At 42.1% G+C, this 26,868-nt stretch overlaps 1 protein-coding gene across 1 annotated transcript in view; it reads right to left on the bottom strand.

The window, feature by feature from the left end:
* Positions 1 to 25,897, bottom strand: part of ADAMTS3 (ADAM metallopeptidase with thrombospondin type 1 motif 3) — a 185,625-nt gene extending 159,728 nt beyond the window's left edge. Inside the window, 3 exon segments of the mRNA XM_043545446.1 lie at positions 13,760 to 14,166; positions 23,991 to 24,018; positions 25,760 to 25,897. Of these exon segments, the coding sequence (XP_043401381.1) occupies positions 13,760 to 14,166; positions 23,991 to 24,018; positions 25,760 to 25,828 (504 nt within the window). The 5' untranslated portion in view covers positions 25,829 to 25,897.
* Between the last annotated feature and the right edge of the window lie 971 nt (positions 25,898 to 26,868).

Genomic DNA, 26,868 nt, shown 5'->3' with positions numbered 1-26,868 from the left:
AGATTCTCCATCACCTTGAAGTATCTTTCTAAAAGAACTTCTGTGTGAGCTATAGCATATATTGGCTTAATATAGGAATTACTAGGTGAAGTTTTATGGTCTGTGTTATGCAGGGAGACAGAATATATAATCATAATGGCTAAAACCTATGAATAAGGCCCCAATTCAAGAAGGCATTTAAGCACATGCTAAAGTCTATCCCTATTCAGGACAGCAGTTAAGGACATTCTTAAATGCCATCCTGAATAAAAATGTTTTCCTGAATTTATGCACATTCTTAACTTCACTCACAAGAACAGTCCCACTGAAGCCGCTGGGGAACTACTTGTGTGAGCAAAGTTAAGCACATGCTTAAGTGTTTGCACAATCAAGGCCTGAAATTTTTCATTTTTAGAAATTACAGCAAAATAATAAAACTCTTTCATACTGGAATCTTAACAGTACTCTTCCATATTTACATGATTTTTTAAATAATAAAGTTTACTTCCACACAAGCTTATAAGTGAGGTTTCTCCAAACAAGATGCAAGGAGGGTACTTGGAAACTGTTGTATAGGAATTTGTTTTGCCATTGTCTGGTGCTTGAAGTATACTGTACTGAGTTACTACGTAATTATTCCAACTGTCTAGTACAACCACAACACTTCAGAGAGGGCAAGAAGTCTCTCTTGTAAAACAAAAAACTGGATAGCAGATGGGCACAATTTAATTCCAACTTTTGGTATCAATAAATATTTGTTCTGCCATATTTTTAAAAGACCAAAACAACAAGCATCATAATTTTGTCTGGTCTGTGAGTTAGTAATTTGCTTTCAGACCAGTCACAGAAACGTTCCTGTGGCAATGAGGTTTGTGTTAGCCTTTGACAATCTACCATTAAGTGATAAGAGGCCAAAGTAATTATGACTCTATGGCTTTGATATGCATTTAGGAAAAAATTAATGGGAAAACCAGAAAGTAACTCTAATAAATCCAATTATTTCCCCCAAAAGGCTAAGAATAGTTACATACTCTGAGGTGTTTTTAGATCACTGATGTGGAAAAATAGATAATCTTTTCAATCCCTCTGTCAGGATAGTTTTCAGATTAGGAAAATAATCCAGTAAATGCTTATTCTGCGCACAATAGTTCATCACAAGTGAGCTTGCAATCCTTACTCAGGCGAGGCTTCCATAAAGAGGGCTTCAGGATCAAACCTAAATTTATTAATTGCTTTTGACACCCAACATTCAAATGTTTGAGATATCAGTCTACAAAAGAAACAACAACATAGTAAAAAAAACCCACCCTATGCTGAAGTCCAGGGTGGATAAAAATCAATGATTTTTTTTTAAATCAAATTTTTTTTATTTAAAAATTGGATTTTTTTTTTAATAAAATGCTTGAGGAAAAAAACCTATCTAAAGAAAGATACATTATAGCTCAAAGATCATCTCAGCATGGAATAGGGATTATATATTCACGTAATATTTAAGAAAAGTTTTGTAAATGAGTTTCAATAGTTCATGGATTAGGGACCCAATCTTATGGGGTTCCACAGGGATTTTGTATTGATTATTTAGGTTAATCTTTCTATCTACCCAATGGGACTCAGTTCGCAGCTTGTTCAGGGTAAGCCCCTGGCAGGCCATGAGACGCTTTGTTTACCTGAGTGTCCACAGGTAAAGCCACTCGCAGCTCCCAGTGGTTGCAGTTCGCTGTTCCCGGTCAATGGGAGCTGCAGGAAGCGGCAAAGGCCTGGCCACCACTTCCCGCAGCTCCCATTATCCGGGAACAGTGAACCGTGGCCACTGGGAGCTGCAAGCGGCTGCACCTGCAGATGCTCAGGTAAACAAAGCGTCTCGCGGCCCACCAGGGCTTACCCTGAACAAGCAGCGAACCAAGTTTGGGAACCCCTGGTCTAGAAGATACCATCAGAGATGCTTAGTTTTGCAGTTCTCAAACTGTGGATTTGTGTCTCCAGAGGTAACATGCTTGTTCACAAAAAAAATGTTTTAAATAAATAAATAAATAAATAATATGTAGAGATGAGAAAGAAAAGACCTCAACTCTATTGTCCCTCTGCAAATTTGTGTACACAGAGTCAACCTCTTACCTCTCTCTAAAAGTGCAAAGTTTCAAAAAGTTCAATGAAAGAAGATTGTTGGGGGAGGAATAGATCTGGACAAGGAGAAGATGTCTGGAGATAAATGTGAGAAACGAGGGACATATGCTTTTTTTTGTTAAAATATTATATGTTTGCTGTTGAAGGAAAAAATCCAGAATACTTAACGTTGTTGTTTTAGTTAAATAAAACAATTTAAATGTCTGTCTGGTGATGTTCTCCTCCTAATACAGCATGGCAAGAAAATCCTCCAAATATTGATTAACCTGTTGAATGGGAGATATTTATAAAGTCATTGGGAGGTGAACTATCTGCTTCAATTACCTTTGGTGAATGAAATAACCAAACAATCATTCATTTTATCGTATAGCTGTAAAACTAATCTGAAAAGTTTTCAAAATAAATCACTGTTTAAAAATGTATAGTGTGTATCTTCTAAAAATGAAATTACATCTATCTCTGAGTTGTGAAGAATATGTATTAAGGTTATAACAACCAACAAGAATGCACTTTTATGTAGAAAACCATGATTAAATCGAGTCTTCCTGACAAGTGATTTACATCAATTTGATTTAAATCAAATCCACCCTGCTAAAGTCTGGTACATTGTGATGGAGTGGTCAGCTCTCTCTGGGCTCCTAAAAGCATTTCTCTGCTACTCTATTTATGGTCAAACTTTATTTCAAATGCACATAAAACTAAAAAGAATATTGCATCCTACATTCATAAATGTTACTGGTAGGCTGGACCACAAATGGACTGTTCGGAATTTCTCAGAATTTATACCAGTGAGGTGCACGTGACATAGATTTCTTTTTCAAAGCAGATTATAGCTGTCACATAAAGAGCAGCATATCTGGTGATAAAGAGGAAGTGCACACTCCGAAGAGAGAAGACAGTAAAGGAGGGAAATCACCAAAACACACAAGTTGCTGCTCAGACTGAGCAATTCAGCCTCACTTGCCCCATATATTGGATTTAAAACAAAATCAAGCAAACAACCAACAAGGGACCAGTCACTCTAAACTACATTCAGCAGTCACACACAGCCAGGGAGACACCTGGAAACATATTATGGGTATGATCCTCAGCTGGGAAATCAGTATATCCCTAACCATTTAGGCTGATGCCCAGTTCCCATTCATCTTAATGATGAACCCCTCAGAATCTTAAGGAATTCCAAAATCCCTTAAGAGGCTTTGAAAATCGCAGCCTTTGATATTGCAAATATAGTTTTTAGGCTCTAGAATTATAAAGAGGATAGTTTCCATTTCAAAATCACGGCAGCTTTCATTTCATAAGATTTAAGTAAGGCCCATGTGACTTTCTAGAAGCATATTTTTGCATTACAGTACATCTTTATATTTCATAATAGTGTTCCTAGCAATACTGCATTAAAGTACCATACTAGATCTGTGCTGCCAAGATGAGCATTTTCAAACACAACTTTATTATTTCTACTACTACTTTTGCCCCAGTGGGCTTGCATAACTGTTAATCTTCTCTACATCAAGTTTTGTGGTCCTGCTCAAGGCAGTTGCTTTTTCGTCTCCCCTCTACTCTGGCAAAAGAAACTTCTGAATGTCACGAGGAACCTCAAAACTCTATTAATTATTAAACATTCATTAATAATTAGGTACAGTTTACTGCCTGACAGGGCCTGCTCCTGCACCACTGAAGTCAACAGAAATTTTGCCATACACTTCAACAGGAGCAGGATTATTGCCCTAGGCTGCAACTCTGACTGGGACCAAAACGGCCAAAACAAACGTGGTACTAGACGAGAAGTTACAATAAATGCTCTCAGGACCTGAGCACTGCAAAGGGAAGGTAGGGGTCTCAAGGTTAGAGGGAGAGCTGGAATAGTGGAGGACCAGGCTCTAGAACTAGGAGATGGACATTGCAATAGTGAGTTCTATTTTAGAAGGCAGGCATCCTTTATGCTCCTTGACAAAGCTATTCAGATGCATGGAATGAATGTAGGCAACATGTCCATAATGCATTTTACACCACTGCTGTCTCTTGCAGCCTTTCCCCCAAGCCTCCTGCATAAAGAATGAAGGGGGCGGACATCCTCTTTTCTTGATATCTGTTTCTCTGGGTTGATGATTCAGGTATAACATAAAAACCGATTGTCAGAACTGATGCGGAAACCTTGCAGACAGGTGAAAAGTAATCCCCGTGACCCCACTGTTAATTCCAGGCCATTTAAGTACACGTACATAGCCAGCCCACACGTCCTTACATGCCCATGTATTTCTGATACCAGAGGAGCGGAATACTGCACAGACTGCTCATTGTGCGTTGAACAGAAGAAGGTGGTGTATACATAAACACATTTTTAAAAGTCAGAATGGAGTCACATCTATTTTTGCATGCGACCGTTAACATTAATGTTATTGTATATAAGTACCCCATTATCTTGAAGAGGACTGTAGAAACTAAAGCCAACCTGAGCTGGACTGTAAGCTCCTCTATGCAAAAATTCTGTCTCTGCATGCATTTTGGCAAGCGCTGTGCACAATTTTGCATTCTGTACTTTGTTTTTGGATTAAGACAAACCTAACATACCTATCATATTGCCTCTGTGTGGTACAGAAATGAATCAAAATCTACCTCTGTTTGGTATTTTTAAAAATATGAATCCTATTTTAGTTAGCAATGCCAGCACCAAAAACAAAACAAAAAAAAAAATCAACCTATGCTCATTTATAAATGGTAACAGGCCCAATCTTCACCCTTTCAGACCAAAGCCTGAGTAAACAGTAAGTGGGAGTTTCAATGGTAAACTCCCACTGATTTCAACAGGAGCAATTACACAAGTGCTGAATGCTTTTGAAAATCTCACCCCTGGGCTTTATCATGTGTGGTGAAGGTTACAAACCCAGACTCTTTCAGGCTAATGGTGGAAAGAAGTTCCAGAGGCCAGGGCTTTCCACTGAGTACATCTTTCCCAGGCAAGGCTTTAGAGAGCAAGATCAGCCATCATGAGGTCAGCATCTGAGAAGGAAAGTTGCACTCTCTTGGCCAGCCATTTTGACCACAAACAACAACAGATCCAATACAACAATGACTGCAAGCGATCTTGACAATTGATAATCTGTGCTTTACAGTGAGGCAACAATACCATTCCCTGCCCACAAAAGAATCATCTTTGTCTTAACCGCGTGAGTCAGGAATCTCTTCTGATGTTTGCTCCTGAACATGTTTATATATTAAACAAATATTCTGAAGTGTGAAAAGAAACACGTTTTTTTTTTAATTGAATAATCCTAATCATTGTTAGCCCATTATCTTTACCCCATTACAAAGGGTAAAACTGAAGCAAGCACTGCAAGTACTTCCTCCGAGTCGGTCTGTGCCCCCCTCTCCTCCAGAAAAGCACACAGAAGAGGACCAAAGGAGAGGAAATCTCCTCTCAGATTTAACCTCAATCACTATCAGCTTTGTCTGCCTTCCTTGCCCAGAAGCAGGCTGCTGGACCAGTTCCCAAACCAAATGGCTATCCAGAGGTTTGCCTGCGGTTCTGGCCCTGCTCCTCATCTCCATGGGAGCCATGCACTTAGGGCTCCTGCAGCCACTAGCTGCCTGGGAGGCTCTCCACCACAGGGGCAGTGCAGCAGAAAAACACCATGGTCCAGAGGTGGATGATGCTCGTGATCCCTGGTTGCATCCCTGACATGCCCACTCCCCACCTGTCCATAGTCTATGCACTCCCCACTCGTGAATCATCACATTGGTCCCTATGGAGGTGGGAGAGATACACTGCAGCAGACCATGGCTGACCTCTTCCCTGTCCACACTGGAGGGATGGGATCTGTGCAGAACGGGTACCGTCTGCATGCAGCTCAGAGGATACAGCCCATTGCTATTATGCTCCATTTTAAAACTCCGCAAAACCGTTTTCCACTTGCAAAAACAATTATCTAAATCGACTATTTGTTTAAATCCACTGCACATTTCAATGCTCTGAGAGACATTTATGCAGTTCCCTTACAGTCTGGCCTGAATTAATCTAGAGTAAGATCACAGCAATACTACGGTATATCAATTCAGTTTTTCCTATGACCACACAGCTCCTGGAACAAACAGGGGGAGGGAGAGTTGCCCCCTAAGGTGATCATTATTTCAGAGGACAGCTTGGCTGGTGAATAACCCTTGAAAACAAGAAGAATACATCTAGGTAGAAACTCTGAACATCTTTCCTTTTCACGACATAGTCCAGAGGTTTCCCCAAATCAACAGACAGCCAGGAGATTGCTAAAAATAGGCTTCTATACCCACCTGCTATAATAAAAAGTCTCCCCTGCATCCCCTCAGAGAGGGACTTCATTTAAGTTTTGGGGTTTAATTTTATTTCTATTGGGGGCTGGGGAACAATAAGCTACAGGTTTTTTTATTATTATGCATATTATAGTGTTATATATTACTCAGATAGCGCTACCGGCATGCACATCAATTTAAAGACCAATACTAGAAAGACTGATCCTCGGCTATGAAGAGTCCATCTCAGCATTCATTTAGGTATGCCCAAAATTCCTAGTCAGTGGAAGTTTGTTGCGCAAAGAATGCAGGATCAAACCCTAATATAGGGCTAAACATATACAAACTGATTGACAGAAACCACAGTAGACAGGGGCAACATAGCTCCACTGATTTACCTTAGCTGAAGATCTAGTTCAAGGTTCCTGCCCCCTCAAGGGCTTATAGTCCAACAGACATGACTTCAGGTAACCATTCAAAAGACTGGCAGGTGGCAGAGAGGGCTAAGAACAGGACTAACGGATAGCAGTCCTGGGTTCTTCTCCCAGCTATTTAACTTAACCTTGTGCAAGTTCTCTCCAAAAGGTGTATACCTACTCCCTATGGTACCTACCTCATCGGGGTATAGCAGGTGCACAGTTTGCAAAGTGCTTGGACATCTTCCTCTGAAAGAAGCTACCTATGTGTAGGTTATCATCACACATGCTGATGTGACTGATGAGGATGTCAACGTTGGATGGCTTCACAAAAATACATTTTAAAGAGTGCTTTGGAAGAGAGACCCATAGAATCGTAGGACTGGCAGAGGTGATCTAGTCCACCCCACTGCACTGAGGCAGAACTAAGTATTATCTAGATACTGACAGGTGTTTGTCTAACCTGTTCTTAAAAACCTTCAATGCAGATATTCCACAGCAGCCATAGGTAATTTGTTCCAGTGCTTAACTACCCTGACAGTTAGGAAGTTTTTCCTACTGTCTGACCAAACTCTTCCTTGCTGCAATTTAAGCCCATTACTTCTTGTCCAGTCCTCAGTGGTTAAGGAGAACAACAACCTTTTGCATACTTGAAGACTATGTCATGTGTCATGTCCTCCGCCCCTGCCCCCCTGCCAGCTCCCCGGGTCTTCTCTTCTCCAGACTAAACAAATCCTTTTCTTTTTTTCCCCTCAAATCTTCCCTCATAGGTCATGTTTTCTAGACCTTTAATCATTTTTGTTGCTCTCCTCTGGACTTTCTCCAGTTTGTCCACATTGTTCTCAAAAAGTGTGGTTCCCAGAACCAGATACAATACTCTAGTTGAGGCCTTATCAGTGCTGAATAGAGCAGAAGAATTACTTCTCGTGTCTTGCTTTCAACATTCCTGCTAATACATCCCAGAATGATGTTTGCTTTTTTTGCAACAGTATTACATTGTTGACACATATTTAGTTCATCATCCACTATAATATCACTTGGCACGCAAGTGGTAGGCATCTGTTCCAAGTGTAGGAGGCAGCAGGCCCAAAACAAAGTGAGAGAAGGACACCAAAAGCCAATAATCTAGGTCCCACTAAAGTCAATGGCAAATCTCCCACTGGCCTCAATGAGATCAGGATCTGGCCCAAAGAGAATAACAAGGAAGCAGCAAATACAAAATCTCAAGAAGAGGGAAGCTGGGGAAAACACATCTACATACATTTGTGGCTGCTCTATCCACAGGTTGCAGTTGGGCTTGAATGACAAAAGGAAGAAACCAAAACAAATGCAGGAGCCTCTTGTATTTGTCCATTCTCCCTCCCCCATCACCAACACCTGTCACCCCACACACTCCCTCAAAAGCATATTTAGGGTAAAAACATGAAGTTATCCATCAGCAACATGGCAGGACAATGAATTTCTCCAAGTATAATGGTTTGCATAAACCTTGGATGGAAGCTGCTAAATATTTAGAAGGCTCCTTTGTGCCAGATGTTAACATACTAAAGAAGCCTGCATGGATCTGTAGAGTGTATGTCACACGCTGGGGAGACTACAGGGGTGAGAGTAAAGAGCTCCAGACAAGCCAGGATGATGGTGACCCTAGGTATTTGCTTTAGTCAAAGTTTATTACAAAACAAACCATTAAAAACATCAATTGAAAATCCATTTTTAACAACTGATTTAAGTCATGATTAAAACATTCAAATCAATCTACCTTGATATTTCTACACTTAAAGTCTAGTGAATTCCATTACTTAGAAGCTTACACGCTTAGAAAGCTGTATTTAAAAAGCACAGGAGTTATTCAGCTATACTTTTTCCACCATGCAGATTAAAAACACTTATTACACCAGGCACAAGTAAATATGAGAAAACTGTCTCCTGCAAATCTGCTTTGAACTGATTAAATTGCACCTCTTTGAAAGTCTTGCAATTATGTTCCAACTCTGTTGTACCATGTTTCTCCATCAGAGAATGATACTCTCTTAGCAAAAGATCTTACATGATCAGGTAAGGTTCCATCATTTTTGGATGGTTGGACCATTAAGGCTGCTGTAACTGGCCAATTTCTTAGAGTCAGACCTGTCAAATGTATAAAATGACCAATACAACCTCGGGGGCATATTCCGCGTTTAAAAGGAAGTGAACTTGTAACTACCATACTTACTAACATATGTTACAGTCAACACTTCATTTAGCCCACAGGTGCGCTAAATATGTCCCCACAGGGGTAAGCCAGAGGTGAAGGTACACTTAACACAGTTCGACGGATCAGATCAGCTATGTCTAAATTAAGCATCTCCTGAACGCTTATAGGGCCTGTTCTCTCTCTTCACAGACCAGAAAAGATGGGATAAACAGAAACAGAGGGGGATAGGAGTTATGGTGTCATTGCTGACCTGCAAAGAGAATAGAGAGAAGGGAACACAACAAGAATAAGGGAGTATGAACGTGTGATGGGAAATTATGTGTACTTGTCTTACTAAATGTAGCTCTGGGAAACATTTCAGGCCTCGTTAAACCTATTCAATAGTGCACCTTTGTTGTAACCCCATTTAATTAATTTCAGTTGGTTCTATCTTTAAATCTTTAGTAAAGCAAGTCAACTGAAAGAAAAAGTGAGGCAACACTTCTTCTACAAATGGAGTTAACTTAGACTACAGTCAGCGCAATTGTAACTTATTGATCCAAGCTAGTTCGGGCTTTTCTGCTTTGCCCTTCTCCAGTGACAGAGATCACAGGCTTTGATTCCTCAGACTCACACAGCTGAGGGATGTTGTTATATTCAGCTGATTAATGTCAGCCTGGCAGAAGGATATAAAGTTTTCCCGTAATAGTCTTCCAAGTTTATCCCTTCTTCCCACTGCTCCTTCAACATTTCTGCTTTAAGGCAACCAAATTCTAAGTGTAAGACCTCACTTTTCCAAACATTTTCCACTAAAGCTTGTCCCTGCAAAGGCAGATAGTGTTAGCTATGCTGGGGATCTGCAGGCCAAATTCTGCCCAGACTTGTACCCCCAGGCAACCCCACTAAATTCAATAGGGTGGCATGAGGTATAAATCAAGGCATAATGTGGCTCCATGCTACTATGCAAAATCTGAAAAGATTTACTTTGCACTGTGAAATCCCTTGGTGAGTAAAACACAGTTATAAGCTTTGTTGTAACTCTGACATCAGTATTTGACAAACTATGAATACTACAGTTTGTCACAGTGATTGAAGCAACATAGGGAATATACCGTCAAAATTGAAGGAAACTATGTTTCCAAAAACAAGGCCTCAACCCTGCATTGTGTAGCAAAACTAGTCGTAGGCAGTATTGTGGATCCATTTTCCCTCCTAAACACATCTCATTTCCTTTAAAATCACTCAGAAATTCCATTTTCATGTCAACAGGCTTTACAAGTTACAGATTCCTCATTAAATGCTCATATTTCATAGCACTAGCCAGCCATTCACAAACCTAGAATTATAAAATATAACTTTCAAACATGGTCATAGAAAAAATATGACAGCTTCTACTATTGCTCAGGTGCTTTTTTTCTAAAATTACTGGTTATGCATGCATTTCTGGGAACCAATTAAAAAAAAAAAAAAGGATTACCTTAAGAGACATTACATAGATTTGTACATAAGAATTTTCCTTGCAATGTTAAAAACAAACTGTTAATATCTTAATTATTTTAGGCAATGATAGCCAAATAAACAGTTTTGTATTGAAAGAATTCTGATAATTTGTCAGGTTTTTTTAAAATGCAAATTCAGACACAGGAAAAGTCCAGAGGCAAAGTTCTGCTTTCAGTTCACCAGTGTAAATCCAGAGTTCTCTATACATTGATGTCAATGTAACAGAGCACAATTTGGCCACATTATTTTCTCAACAGCAATACAACCTTACTGCCAAGTATGAAACCTGGTAATAAGCCAATATAAATTCTAGTAATATATATACACAAGTACAATTTAATGAAATACAGAACGTGCCCAACTACCAGCAGGTATCTTACAATTTATGTTGAAGTTTTTATTAAAAACCTCCTTATTTCAGATTACTTACTCACAAAACAAAAATTTGCCAGGATTTTCATTGACTGGTAGCAAGCCAAGTATTCCATTCTAGTTACTCATGATATCAAACTTACCTTATAAACTACACAGTCAGTGAATTGTTACCATAGTGATTAATTCCCCCCCCTCCCTGCCCCCCCGGTGATAACTCCTTTCTGGAGGCCAGGGACTGGGAGTGGCAAAGCAGCTAAGATACCCAGAGATTCCCCTTACCCAGAGGGAATCCCTACGTAGCTGGTGAAGCCTGCTTTGTAGAGTAGAGCAAAACAGCTGGAGGGGAGGCCAGGATCTTGTCCCTGAGGGTTTAAATAGACAGCACAAGCAAATGAGGCAAGCTGAGTGGAACAGGAGCCAATACTGACAATAAGTTATCAAAATGGGGTGAGTGTCAAAAAAAGGTAACAGCAAGGAAGCAGAGTAGAAATAGTTACTTTCACATGCTCTGTGCAGCACGTACCTCACATCAGAGAAAATCCCCCTGTTCTATACTGAATTGGCATTGCCCTGCATTTTTATACTATAATTAGATTTTTTTATTATTATTAGTTACTAGTAATAAAAAAGTCCAAACACACACAGATACATTTAATCAATTAATCCACACTTCACCGTCAGCTTTACCGGAATGTCACAATGTAGGCCTTCAGGGTTTCATATTTCAGCTCTGTATTTGAAAGCTAAAAACTACTTTCTCAGTCAGATTTCAAACATGGGTTGAATACTATAGCTTGTAGGGCAGTGGTTCTCAAACTTTTGTATTGGTGACCCCTTTCACATAGCAAGCCTCTGTGTGCAACCCCCCTTATAAATATGTAAAAAAGTGTTTTTAATTTAACACCATTATAAATGTTGAAGGCAAAGCGGGGTTTGGGGTGGAGGCTGATAGCTCGCTACCCCCCATGTAATAACCTCGTGACCCCCTGCGGGGTCCTGACCACCAGTTTGAGAACCCCTGTTATAGGGCCTAATTTTAATCCCATTAAACTCTATAGCAAAATTCCACAGACTCCAATGGGAAAAGGATTTGGGCCTATATTCACAACGAGGAATTTTGCAGAGTTCACTTGAATTTCCCCACTCCTGAGGGATGAGTTTGGGAAGGAGGACTACAGAAGCATCAGAATGTGGACCCCCTACCACATAGCTTTCCAGGATCCCAAAGGTAGATACTGAGGGCAGCTGCTTGGTGTGAATCTCTGACCAGCCCCACCTTGGCAGGCCACTCACCCCTCTAGAGGATCCCAGGGAGAGAGAGATGCAGGCACGTGGCCTGAGTTACTACTGCTCAAAGCAGTAGTACTTTAGGTGCAATTATTCACTCCCCACCCTAGGTTACCTAGGAGGCTAAATACCATTTAGAGCATTTCTTCTTGGCCCATCCCCCCAAAAAACACATCAGCCTCCTAATTTTTCATTTAGGACCCCACGTTACCTGCCTTCCTCTGCTTATGCAAGTGGAGGTTAGCAAGGACAGGAACTACTCCATTCCAATTAACTCAACACTCGGCAAGGGCATCTTTTCAGCAACATGTCTCTCTTTGCCTGTGCAGCCACACACCTAAATCTAACTCTGTCTAATCCAATTTACTGTCTTGAAGCGTTACTGATAACGCATAGCTCCCAGCCTCAGCAGCTCATTTATAATGAGAGCACTATAGCCATTGCTTATATGAAGGCACACACTGGGCTCAAAAATCTGCACGTATCTTTGTAAATTGTGCATACTATTACCAAACTGGATTTTAAAAAAAAATAATTAAAATAATTAAAAAAACCCACCAGCAAATCGATCATATCACCTATAAACAGATATCAATTATGAAGATTTCCTTTCTTTAAATTAACGAAAGTTCATTAAACCAGTGAGTGGTTTCCATGAAATAAAACTAATGTACAACTTCACATTGCATTCCAGAAACAGAGGAGCATAGCTGGCTAGTACTTAAGGTAGAATGGGATCAAATCATTTACGCATCTGGCATCCAAGATGGGAAGCTCTTTCAAAGAAGGGACATCTGTTGTTGCAGGCCTGCTCATACCATTTCTCTCTTGAAGAGCAGTATATAAAAGCTCTATATTAATCTTCCAGGAAGTTGCAATTATGTTTATGTTACTGCTTCTACTACTTAAAGAGTACAGTGCAAGTATTATTAGCTTTCTTTGACACATGAACTGAGTTCATGAACCGCATATGCAGTCACTATATGTCCAATCTTTATGTACGGCATCTGTGCACCAACCCAGTCTATCTTTACAGATAACGCTGCTGAATCTACACTGACATACTTTAGTCTAACATAATAACCAGACCAAAGTACCTTCAGAACACGTCACCTATAAGTACTGTGATCCAACTGATGCTTTTAAAGTGTTAGAATAGTATAGAAAAATAGGGGTCTATTTTTTTCTAAAGAAACATGCCTGATTATTTTTAAGCTGTCATAGTTATTTTGGGGGATCAGTCTGTGAAAGTGCTGCACCTCAAAATATGCATAATAATATTGGACGTAGACACATCTATTTATTTATATCGTTTGTAAGCTCACGGACTATAAAACTGCTAATGATAACTTTGTTACACTTATTTTCCCTGTTTGCAACATATCACAAAAACCAAAATACCACACTAACAGGTTTGATTTGTATCTCTCCTACGATGATGTCAATAAGGGGTAAGTCCTGCAGTGGAGGTATTCCAGCATGAGGCCCAATGACTCCACATAAAACAAGGGTGCAATTTCTAATGGGTTTGGAAAATGAAGTTAACCAAATTAGATCATAACTGTTGGATACTTAACAGTAACTAAAGCTTTGTGGAAAAGGGATAAAGATCCAAACATATATGCCATGGAATAAATCTTACCAGACCATCACAGTTGCTAATAGCAACAGATGCTCCTGGGATATCAGTGATGTCTCCAACATATGCACAATTGGTCCACAGAGGCTCTTTTTTCCATATCCGCTCTGTTGCGCTTCTAGTCTGACTTTTGTTACCAGCCTCAGTTCCATTTCCAGTTTCCACAGCGTCTTCATACCATTCCACTACAGCCTCCGGAGCCACCAGATGGGTGTTAGGCTTCAGCCTGAGATGGAATTCCCTTCCAAAAGCTGTGATATTAAAATACAGTTGTTTGGGGCTTTGGGATACATCCCTTGTTAATCTTCTTTGATGGCTTGCGGAGAGAATGTTGGAGATGAAGCTTCCATCCGCACCAGTGCTGATCGGAGTCACTAGCCCATACAGCCTTGGTCTGATTTTTGGTAAATCTGTCCAAAAAACAAACACACAAAAAAACCAAAATTGGAATGAGAGTATAAGAACAAGTTTGAAAAATGGAGAACAGATACGTAGCCACAGAATAGGAAACCACCAAAATAATGATGAGCAAAGAAATTCACTTACAGCTGTGTCATGGACTCATCCATTGTATGTAAGTATTGCGGATTCTTCCCAACCATGATTAGTATTATGCAGTAGACACCAGAAAACCAAGGAGATATAAGGTGAATAATGCACTTGAGGCCTAAATTCAGAGGCAATGTAAGTTCGAACCTTACGCACTGACTTAAGATCCCTTAGTACTACTTACATTCACTCCACTGATGTATAAAGGAGTCTACCAGAGGGGCCAGAAGATATAAATTAAAGTAGGGTTGGAGGTATTTTAATTTACATCTATAAAATGGTTGTGCTTCCCACACCGGCCCGGAGAGAGTTGAAGTAGGCCAGCTGGGCCCCATCAGCCAATTCAGCTGCAAAGAGAGGGAGATTTAGGCTGTGTGGAAAGCACTATATTAGATGGGAGCTCACCTGTGAAGGAACAGGCAGGGCTTCTATAAAGCCAGGAGGCTGGCAACACAGCAGGGAAGAAGCCTGCACTCTCTCTCTTCTTGAGGAAAGGGAGAAGGAAGAGGGGATAGGAAGCCAGGTGGAAGAGTTTACCTAGTAGCCCCAGGAGAAACTACTGACTAGGAAGGCTCATGAAGGAGAAGCTTAAAGCAGCATGGTAGAAAGGAGTCCAAGAAACAGAGCAGTAGGTTTGGTGAAGTCCCAGACCTTAACTGCTCACTGTAGGGCCCTGGACTAGAACCCAGAGTAGTGGGTGGGCCTGGGTTCCTTACCATCCACTGCAGAGTGGTATTGCTAGGTGCAGTGAACGGGAAGACTGCCCCACTCACTGTGGAATGACAGCCAGGGGAGCGGGCATGCAGACTGCCTTATGCAGCTGGTGCAGAAGGACTCTGAAAGACTCCCCCAGAAAGGGAAATCACAGGTGACCTGGCCAGAGGGCTGAGCCACGAAGCAGCCGTACCGCAACAGAAGGAAGTGCCACCCAGTGGCGAGCAGAGGACCCAGTGACCAACTGCTTACAGCAATTGAGTTATGCCAACTTAGTTTCCCTTTTATAGAGATAGAATGGGTGTAAGCAGGCCTAGTTAGTGTAAGGGAATCTAATTTACGTCATCACTCTGTTTGACCTCAAAGTCAATCCTGAATTTCCTTCCTTTTGTGCCACAGTCAGGTCTTTACTGTTATTCTGACACAGCAATTTTAACCACAGAATTATTTCTCCCCCTGTAAATAAACATGAAGAGATCCAAACAGAAAGAGAAAATGTATTCGACAGAATATTGCCCATCATGTTATGTATTTAGAAAACAATTTCAGCCAAAGCTCAGGCTTACAGATATCAGTTGCAACCAGAAGTTGGCCCTTTAAATGCATCATATTTACTCATCTTATTACATCACTTCAATTCTAAGCACAGAGATATTACTACAATGATCTGTATAAAAAGCCACACATGTTTAGTACCTTCACGTGATAGCAAGGATGTTTAAACTAAAAAAAAAAAAAAATTAAAATTAAAATTGAACATGGGCCCAGTTTTCAAAGTTGGTTGAACATATGAAGATATGCCAGGATAGGCACCTTGACTGTAAGGCTCTAGGGCCTAAATTAGGTAGGTGCAAATGTATGTGTCCAATTGCACATGGCCCCCATATGATTTAGGCTTCATACATAGTGGAGACCAAAGGCCTGAATTTTTTCCATTTCAAAGTACTCAGGAGATTCCTTGCTCTTTATGTGTAAGTGCCAAAAATGAGTGAACACCTATTTGCTCGGATTCTCCTTTACAAAACCCCATGTGATTGTTCTACATGTGCATGAAACAAAGTAGTTTGTTTCCTTGCATGGCAGCTTTCCAAAGAAAGTGTCACGTTTTGTACTGTAACTCGGCATTCTCAGAAAACTGATTTATAGTGTAAAAATAAAACCTGAGGGATTCTTAGCTAGAGTCATCCCAGCAAATGCCACTGCAATGATTCATCATGTCAATGTATTAACACAGCTGAGCGGACGGGAATCCTATCGGCTCTGACGTGTCCCTCCGTGGCTCTCCAATGAATGTCTTTTTTACCCACTGACTTACTCTTTCCCTTCCTCCTCCTGAAACCTGAAGTAGAATATGGTAAAAGACACAGGAGAATGAAGAAGGTGAGAAAACCAACTTTGAGAGATGCTGGGCAAGATCCTGGACCCTGCTCCAGTGATAGAGCAACTGTAAAGCCAGCACATCCAACAGCCTGTGAATTGTACCTCCATAGGGGGGATCCTCAGGCGGTATAGGATCTGCTTTGGTGGCTATATGTCATCACTGTTCCCTGCCCTAGGCACAGGGGAGAAAGGAGGCATAATTAGGATGCCTCTATACATTGCTGAAACCCCCAGCTGCCTAGCTGTTGAGGCTGTGTAAGTCAGCATAGTCCTGGGGCAGATCTAACTTAGCCCAGGCATCCACCAGGTAAACATGCCCAGATTGGAGGAAGAGTAAAGGTGGGTTAAAGCCACTTTTGCCTACCTGCCCTCTATCTGCCACCACTGGTCAGAACAGAGGATTTGAGCCACAATTCCTACCTGATAAGCAGCAAAAGTAGCTGATCTGTAGGCTTTAAATTGGGTCCTAGATGCACATATTTGCAGGAGTGAATATAATGCTCGAAGGGTGCCAGAATGACAGTCCATGAAACGTGAGTCCTCTGTGTGCTGTGTAACCGGCACGAGACAAGCAGTGGCAGTGCATGCTACCCCACAGCTCCTCACCAGTCTCCTGGAAGAGCCACTTAGTTGGGAGAGGGTAACTTTTTTCCTCCCTTCCCATGCAGTCCATCTTCTAGGAGACTGGCAACAAACTTGCTTTTTAGTGGTACATGGATAGCTGTCTCGTAGGAAGTTAACTGTTAAAGGATAGCTATGATTTATTTCAAATAAACCACCTAATGGCCAACCATCCTGAACTTAAGCCTCATGTGGACTATGGCTAAGTTACGCAAGGGAGGGTCTCTGTTTCTTTACTTCCCACCATATTTCCTCAACCAGGATATACTGGGGCCTGCTATTTCTCCACTTTATACTGATTTTACACCAGTGTAACACCACTTAAGTCAGTGTCGTTAACTCTCAATTTACACTAAGCATCACTGAGAGGAGAATCAGGCTATTAGATGTCCAGGTCTCTTCCTGTGATGGTAGAAGGAATGGCATTCCCTGTGCAAGGGCAATGATTCTGGACCAAACTGCTGCAGGATATGAGTCTGAGCATAAATCTCACCACCTATGGAGCATGCTGTGAGGCACACCTGGCTCAAGGCAGAATTTCCTCAAATGATCATGTAATAAAGACAGCCAATGCAAAAAGAATTAACCAGTCCCGATTCCCATAAAGTGAGTGTTGGAGGGGGTAGAGGGCAGTGCTACCTTCTTGGTACCATTTGATATATCTTTACTACTGAGTGGCTCAGATACTGATGTGTGCCACAGAAATACCTCTAAACAAACATACTTAATTAAACGCATTAAAACTTATCCATTCTCAACCTAAAACAGATTTGAATGGATGACAGAGGTAAAAGGCTCTCGTATCCAATATCAATCCACTGAATAATCCAGAACCTATTTATGCAGACTACCCAGTACTGACAATGTAATTGGAAAATTCTCAATTGCTACATTCAACTATTTCTCCTAATTATAGTCTATTTCTTACCCTCCAAAAAACCCTCCACAACCCTATCATGGTAAAACACAATCCTGGCTTCAGAACACAGGCTGAGATATACAGTTTGGCATCTTCACACCTTTCCACCACTCCAAAGATTGAAATAGTGCCCCTTCCATGACACTTACTGTCGCTGACAGCTTCATGTCTCAGAACACTAACCCATTCCTCACAGTTGGGATTACCTAGTTTTGCAGCCGAGTTGATTCTGCATTGACTTCCTCAATTTCTAACTGATATTACTAACAGTAGAGGCAGTCAGGAAAAATAATGTCCTAATAGCTGGTGTATGGAAATGGAAATTTTTCAAGCATGTTATGGAAATATTGCAGTCAAGGTTAGTGAAAATACCCTAGTCATTCATACCATTCATTGTGCTGAAAACGACTATGCATACCACAATTAAAATTACCAACTCACAGTGGGATCTTTCCTGAAGGAGGCATTCACTCTCACCCATAATCAATACAGTCACATCCGCATTAAAAATGCTTTTAAACATTATGCGTATCATTTTAGGGCCTGATCCTGTAATCCTTACCTCATGCAGGACTCCCATTTAAAAATCACTGGGAATTTTATGTAATGATCAAAAAATTTTATCCTGAGACTTAGAGATAGAACCAAATCAAAACTCCAGATTCCACTTTTTCCTGAGAGTATTTGTTTGCTTTTTGGAGTAAGTAGGAAATAGGAAGCAAAGAAGTTGAAATCTGAACACATCCAAGTTTTGTCACTGGGCCCAATCAAAACTCTCAATCCTAATATCCCCCAAATTTCAGTGGGGCTAAATATCCAGATCCAAATGTCACATTTTAGGACCGTTTCTACTTAAAATTCACTTACAGATCAATAAAACACAGGTGATTTCTTACTTTTACCCACAACAGAATGTGTGCATTTTTCACACAAGCAGACATCCAAAATGCACAAATGACAGCCTGACAATCAAAGCCTGAATTTGCAGCACATCTGAGAAGTTACTTTGTACTTTTTATGGTAATGTTCCCAGATTTCAGTTTGTGGGGGCAAGCAAATTGCAGTCATTAATAATGAGAACAGCCAGCTGACCACAACGAGGTGGGCATGAAGGGTGGGAAGAGACATATTAAAGTTTTTGCCATCAGCAGAGGACTTTTCCAAGGTCTGTAAATGTTGAACTAGAAAAGGAGTCTCATTTGTTCAAAGGCAATCAAAATTAAATGTGACAAGCTTAAATACTGAAGAGAGCCAAACTCTTCCGCTGACTTCAGTCATCCTTTTTTGTAGACTACAGTTTATGGAAATGCTATTCCATCTGTAGGGGTTATTTTTTTCAGATTCTCCATTTTCAAAGCTGCACTGTTTTGCTAATTCCAAGTCTTACTAATAATCAGTGAAAAGCATGAGGAGAAAGAGGTGAATTTTATGTTCAAAATTATACATTGTTTAAGACAAAAGTAATCATTTATAAAAATATCACATTCTTTTATTAAGCGTTCCAAAACACATAGTCAGGTAAAGGATGCATCTGTAAGAAAAATATATTCATAATATTTTTTTAAATCTAAACAATATTAAAGCATTAGCACGTCTGAACCACACAAGTTGACGTTATTTACCTTATTAGAACGAATGATAATTAAGATTCAAATGTCCTACACTTTCTTTGCACAACTGCATTTGAAAGAGGGATTGTTTCATTGTGGGAGTTTTTTCTTTTAATAGAATGTATTGGCCAAATTTTGAACCTGGGGAAAGTAAAGCACCAAATACACAGATAAGTCAACTTATTTAGGTGCCTATTTTCTGAAATGCTGAATGCCTACAAATTCCACGGAAGGCAATGAGTATTTTGCACCTCTGGAAATCAGGACAAGTTATTTACATGTCTAAATAAAGGTAGCCAGTTTGTAAAGTTTTCGGTTTAATATTTCAGAAGTTTTTCTTTGCTAATTATTACAAATAAATAAGTATTTAAACAAGGGCTTCTATCCTCCAACTTGAATCTGCACTGAGGTTGTAGGGCCACGGTCTGCCACCTGAGTAGTATCTGACTACTTGAGTCCCTTCACTGATTACTTTGAGCAGTTGTACAGTGTATTTAGTGCCAGTCAGGGTGGCAGAATCTAGTTCATAGTGATGAATTAATCATAGCATGACAGCAAGTTATAGCTTCTCTGCAGGATGAAATACAATAGCTACCATGTAATATTCCAAGGCAGAAGTAGCAGCTTGGAAACCTGCAGGGATATGACATGACATCTGTATTACTTTTACCACAAAGGTATGGCTCCTTTGCTTCCACCATAACTACTGTTTGTTACATACTATCTAAGCTGACAGTATCCAATACTGGAGAAGGTAGTTATTTGGTCATTTCATCAGTAAACACACTATACCCACATCATATGAGAAGGATAGTGGTAACAAAACTTGGATTCGTGTAGAATAGATACCCTCCAAGCTAAAAGGACCAGCGCAGCACATTATCAGCTTATTGGGAACAAAGGGGCATACCATTTTGCATACTGTAATATATCTAGGGTGGGAGCACCCAGAGCCAATTTTTCAAGGGAAAAACTGGGAATGAGTGTTAAGAATTCTTACACTTTCAGAGGAAATAAATGCTTAACTCCTAATACAGCTGTCACTTTTATCATGGTAGAACAGAGACTGTGATAAGCCTTATAAAGGGCAGAGGCAAAACTGCTCCAGTCATTTAGCAAAAAGTATTTCTCAACACTGAGAAGGGTAATGATACAATCCAAACTAGGGACTCAATCTTACTCCCCTTGCCTGTGTTAAATGTTGAGAGCTCTAAGAAGTTAGGAAGCAATTTTGGTTGCTCTCTTCTGAGCAGTCCAGCCAATTCAGAACCATCACATACATGCTTCAGAGGGAGCTGTATCTGGCACTTTTTGGCCAGAAGCAAGGTCTGAGTGAGTGGAAGCAGAAGATGGAATAAGAAAGGTACCCTCAGGAGTCCCAAATGGGTCTGACATCAGTAGGAGCTGTGGTTGTTTAAGCACTTCTAAAAAAATCAAATTCAAGGTTTCTCAAGCAGGGTAAACAAAAACTGAGGCTCTCCAGTTTAGCGGCTAGTGAATTATTGCCCTCAATGACCCCATTTCCTGTACTGTGAACTTGACCCAGTGCTATTGGCAACTCAAGTATTCCTTTCCTGAGTGGCCATACAGGATGCTTTCTGGTTTTTTCCCAGTTCCTGTAGCATGACAGACCCTTTGCATCACTCCAGTGAAACTGTTTTATGCAGATAAGACGACAAGCTGTTCACTCTCTCCAAAGGCAGCCTGCCAATGTCATTTCAGAGTTGGAAACCAAAGCATCCTTCAAGTGGTAGCACTAACAGCACTGTCAACTCACAGCACGTACACATTGTGGAATTCTGGAGCACACAGAATGGAGATGCTGCACCAAATCAAGTTCCAAAACCGTCTCACAAGAATGCTTTTCTAATTCCAACATCTGAAAACTCATATCATTCACAATAAGATTTCTGCTTGACAATTATTGTGCACCTGCTCATTGAATTAAGTTATGTAGTAATTTAATACATTAATTTAGTGCAGTTCACTGTGTTTATACATTCTATGTGGGTGTGTTTTAAAAAAAAAAAACCTACACAATTAAACTCATCTTAAATGACCACTCAGGGTACAAGCAAAGATCAGCTGCTTAACAGAGGCAGCCATAGACTAAAGGTCAAAGAAAAGTGTATAGGAAGCTGCAAGAGGATACTTGAAAGTGGTTGCTACCTACTTGGAGACGGTTCTAAGACAGATTTCACTGTACATATTTCACAGCAGAAACAATCAGATTTCACAGGACCAAAGACATTTTAAAAATAACGGTTTAAAAATGCCCTTTCAGTACAAATTAGGGCAAAAACCAGCACCAGATATGTTTTAAATGCAAAAGTGTTTCTCCACCAAGACACTATCTATTCAGGAAAATGCAGTAGGTAAAGCAAGTCACTTACAACCGTGTTTGGTAAGCCTCCTCAGAAGCAGAAGATCTGAGAAGCTTATGGGCCAAATCTACCTGCCCAAGAAAGAGTCACAGAGGTGCCTGAAGGCAATGAAATCAACGTAGTTCTACTATGCAGGAGACAGTAGGCTGCAGTGAGCTCTCACAAGATGTCAAGCACTATGCAGCTATGCTTAACAGGAGCTCCAGCCACACCACTGTGAAAATAGGCTGGAGTACAGGCGCAGACTGTGAGTAGGACCAGAGCCGTCCCTTGGGTATGGCAAATTGAGGCAACCGCTCCGGGCCCCACGCTTCGGAAGCCCCACAGGCCAGTGCTGTTGGCTGAAGCAGTTAGTCCCGGAAGGGACGGGTCAGTTCCAGAAGTGACGGATTCGTCACTTCCACTCCAGGCCCCGCGCCCACCTAGGGATGGCCCTGAGTAGGACCAGTGAATCCGCAATAGATTACTAAGGAAGCAATACAGCAACTGCACAGGCTCCTATTACCACCTCAGGATTAAAGGGAGAATTCTATCCTGACCTATCCCCTATGGAGCACACAGCCCAGTTATGCCCAGCTATGCACAGAGACACAGATTTGCCCCATGTATGCAAGATCGTATCCCTAGCCTCTGTGGGTGTCTCAAGAACATTCTCAAACCGTGGCAACTGAGACATGAAAAAGACAAGAGAGAGAGAGAGAGATCTATTTTCCAGGATAAGGATTTTTTTTCCTGAAGTACGATATCATTTCTAAGAGCAGCATTTCCATATAGCTTATGGTTACTGAAATGCAAAAACAATCCAAACTGCATGGAAACAACCAAAAACAAAACACAAGGTCAGCACACAGTTGGAAAAAAAAGGGTTTGCCAATTAAACATAAACCCACACAAGTGCCTCATTTCCCATTACTCATAGGTAGTAGTAGAAATTAACCTCAACACACTAGAATTCAGTGCCAGAATTAAAATTAAAAGAAAGACCTCCACAATTCAGGAAAATGCTTGAACTTGCTTTCAGAACACCTGGCATATGCTGGAAGGTTAAAACTTCAAATTGGGAGATTTTGCTGGGGTGGAAGCATTACTCTCCTATATAGCACCTTTCATTTGAGAGTTTCAAAGCACTGTAACAAACATTAAGTAAGCCTCACAACATCCCATGGAAGTATTATAAACACCCTTTCACAGATGGGTAAACGGAGAAAATGCATACGGTTACACTCCCCAGGTCAAATACTAACCCAAGAAGAGAATCCAAGAGACCAGACACCTATTCCTATATTTCTGCTAGCTAGAAACACATTCCCTTCCATAAAGATAGAGGACCAAATTCTCAGCTTGCACAGCTGTACTGAAATCGATGGAACTGCTCCCATTTGCACCAGCACAGTATTTGTTCCAGAATTTCCAGTCTTTTCTTTTCACCACTGTCCCTTGAGAAATATAGTAGTTCAAAAACAAAGTGATTTAAATTTGTAATAGAGATGGCAAGGTTTTAAAGTGACCAATGGATACTGAGGGAGAACCTTTTCTTCAGGTCCCTTATTCAACCCTGTATTCCACACTGTCATCATAACAAAATATGTCTTGCTAAAAAAAAAAAAAAAACATTAAATGCTTACACACGATATCAACACTGTCCAAAAACATGTTTTGCCCTTCCCAAAACTGAGTAAGTATTGCTTCCTTTTTCAGAAAAGTACCTCAGACAAAAAGAATCCCACATATCTGATTTACCATGAGATTTGAACGGCCGGTTTAACCGTGCTCCAATTTTAAACTTTTGCTGGTTTTGTTCTTTTAAAAGGGAAAGTGTAGATTTTGTTGAAGCGTGAGGGTAAAAATGAGAGGGCATAAAGACAAATTACATTACTGCAGATCTATGCATTTCTGCTGGAAGGAAGAATCTATGGTTCAAGTGTGAAAACGTTGTTAGTCTGCACATGCACTAATAGTGTCTTCTTCAAGAAAAGAAGTTTAAATAAACTGACTTATTGAGCTTATTTACTTCACTTTCCTTTTCGGGGGAAAAACAAAACAAAAACGATTCTTACCTATTTGGATCGTTCCTTCTTTACCAGCCTGCAGAGGGGAAAAAAAAAAAAAACACACACACACAAAACTGTTAGTTTAATTATTATGTGCTGTGTTACTTACTGCAAAATATGTGTTTCTGGAAAGTGGAAAATCACTTGGTTTGTACTGCACTGTTGGTAGATTTCTGCTTTTGGTTTTCTGAGCTGGCATTTTTCCGTAACTGAATAACCAGCTGTTCCCACCAATATACGAATAGACTTCATAATAAGTTTAACATAAATAGAGCAGCTAAGAAGTCCTAATTCTGAATGAACCATTCTATAAATTGTGACACTGTGCCAAAAAATAATTCCAGTGGCCAAAGAAAGGCCTTAAAATGAATTAACGCTATGATTCCTGAAGAGTGGGCGTGTGAAGGAATAATCGGGCATGTATGGTGACAGTTTTGATACCAGGGAAACCAAGGAAAGCAAACTACCCTTCCCTACCTACAGGCAGTTAGGCATCAAGCTGAATAGCTCATGCAAAGAGATTGGAGAGCTACATACACAGGATTCAGACAGAGCAGCCTGCTGCACCCTGCTGGAGTCAATGACAAAACTCCCAGCTGGCTGCAGGATAGGACTCAAGGTAGCTGCTGCCAGACTAAGGACTCATTCAAGTTTGTGGTTTACCTTGCTGGGGACAGAAGAGGGGACACTAAACTCTGCAAAAAGAAGGGGGGTGGGAGGGCAGCGGAGAGACATGCTCAGCAACGGAAAAGGGAAAAGCCAGGAAACGCTCCCACCACCCCCCCCATCTGTCAAAGCAAACTTTGCAGCAAAAGGATTGTGCAAGCAATTCCCTTTTGACACGTGCATAATGGATCGCTCTCCCCTAAAGCCGAATGATTTCCTCCGCAGCCCACGCGTTTCCTCACTGGCATGAGAAAGACCAGAAGACAATTACAAGCACCTTGAAAAGAAAACCCCGCTTTGAATGGATTTCTTAAAGGATCAAAATGAAAGGGGGAGAGAGACAAGAGAGCAAGCTTCCAGATCCATTCATGATTCCACATGCCCCGGGACAGAGGGACGGGGAGAGCTAAGCAAACGAACAGATTTCAGAGTAACAGCAGTGTTAGTCTCTATTCGCAAAAAGAAAAGGAGTACTTGTGGCACCTTAGAGACTAACCAATTTATTTGAGCCTAAGCTTTCGTGAGCTACAGCTCACTTAAGTCTTCTCTCTCTCTCTGCTGAGATAATTAATCACCGGAGAGACTAATCACGGTTTACGTTATGGGGGAAGCGCCCAGCTTTGGTAGCAATCATTCCTCTGAGATCAAGCCACTTAACAGTCAGTCCATTGAAGAAAACGCGATAAAACCAAGCCAGCGTTAGCAGGGGTCGGTGGATGTAGGTGAAAGTAAAGGAAGGCGCTGCTGTTACGCTGCACAGCGATCTAACTGGAGGGAGCAGTCTGGCAGCAATCATCCCTCCAAGAGCCAGCCCTGTAGCAGGTTTCAGAGTAGCAGCCGTGTTAGTCTGTATTCGCAAAAAGAAAAGGAGGACTTGTGGCACCTTAGAGACTAACCAATTTATTTGAGCATGAGCTTTCATGAGTTGCATCCGATGAAGTGAGCTGTAGCTCACGAAAGCTTAAGCCCTGTAGCAGTTATCCCGTACGAGCAAATGCCTACAGACCAGCCGCCCGAGCTCTGCCCCCCTCCGCCGCTACAGAAGCCCAGGGAGAAGACAGCGGCATCAACTGTGCGGACAAAGCTAGGGCTGCGATGTAGCCACTTACCTGTTCATCGGCGGAAGTCCTCACCTCTCCCAGGGAGGCTGCAACGAACAGCAGGGGCAGGAGAACCATCACGAGTCCAGAGCCCTCCCGAGAACAAACGACCCGCGCTCCGCCACGCCACACGCGCCTCCCCCGGCCCCCCCCAGCCGCGCGCCCCCCCGCCCCCGCAGAGCCCCGGGCAAGTCCCCGGGCTGGCAGCGGACAGGCGCTCGGAGCGCTCCCAGAGGCGGCCGCCCGCCCAGCCGCTGCTGCAGCCCGCGGGGCCGGGCCCCGTCTCGGCTCCCTCCGGCCGGGGGCCGCTGGGCTGCCAGGAGCCGGGGCAGGGAGAGTCGCTGCGCGGCCGCCTGTCGCTCGCCGAGCCCTGCCTGCGCCGCTCGCCTGGCGACCTGCGGGGCTGATAAAGCCGCCTGCCCCAGCCCGCCGCGGGGCTCCTCCCCTGCGCGCGCCACCCACGTCAGGGGCCCCCCTGGCGCGGAGCCGGCCGCCGCCTCCCCGGGCTGCCGGCGCCGGCTGCGCTGCAGGTTCCCCCCCCGGCCCGCCAGCGGCCCCTGCCCCGGCTCTCCCCCACCTCCCCCCCCTCTCCGGCGGGCCCTGGGGCAGCAGCCCCGGCGTCCTCCTCTGGAGGGAGAGGCTGTCGGGCCCGATCCCGCACACGCTTCTGGGCGCGCTTCCCTGCTGCGCCGGGGGGCAGGAGCCGGGTCCTGTTCTGCACCCACCCCTGCCCCACCGCCTGTTCGCTGGGGGTGGGGGTGCAGCCCTCACAAACCAATACTCGGAAGGGAGATTGCGCTTAAAAGCAACAGAGCAGCAAATAAAATGCAAAAGTGGCAGAGTCCTGTGGCAGCTTATAGACTAGGCTTTGGTGGGTGAATACCCACTTTGCCGGATGCATGTCCGCACTGATCAACCCCAGAGCATCTCCCCTACTCTGTATTTAATGACATGTACCCATAAGCAGTTATTTTATTGGTCTGTCACTCCTACCCCGGGGATATTTTTTATTCGTATTGTCGTCACTTACCTTGTCCTTTCCTTACTTTCAGCGAAGTAATAACTCCACAAAGCAAACAGCTTTCAGCATATGTCCCCCTGTCTCTTCCATGCTCTGA

The sequence above is a fragment of the Chelonia mydas genome, chromosome 4 (genome assembly GCF_015237465.2).
Source record: "Chelonia mydas isolate rCheMyd1 chromosome 4, rCheMyd1.pri.v2, whole genome shotgun sequence".
Lineage (NCBI taxonomy): Eukaryota > Metazoa > Chordata > Testudines > Cheloniidae > Chelonia > Chelonia mydas.
The sequence above is the reverse complement of the archived record's forward strand: the minus strand, read 5'-3'. Positions and strand labels throughout refer to the sequence as shown.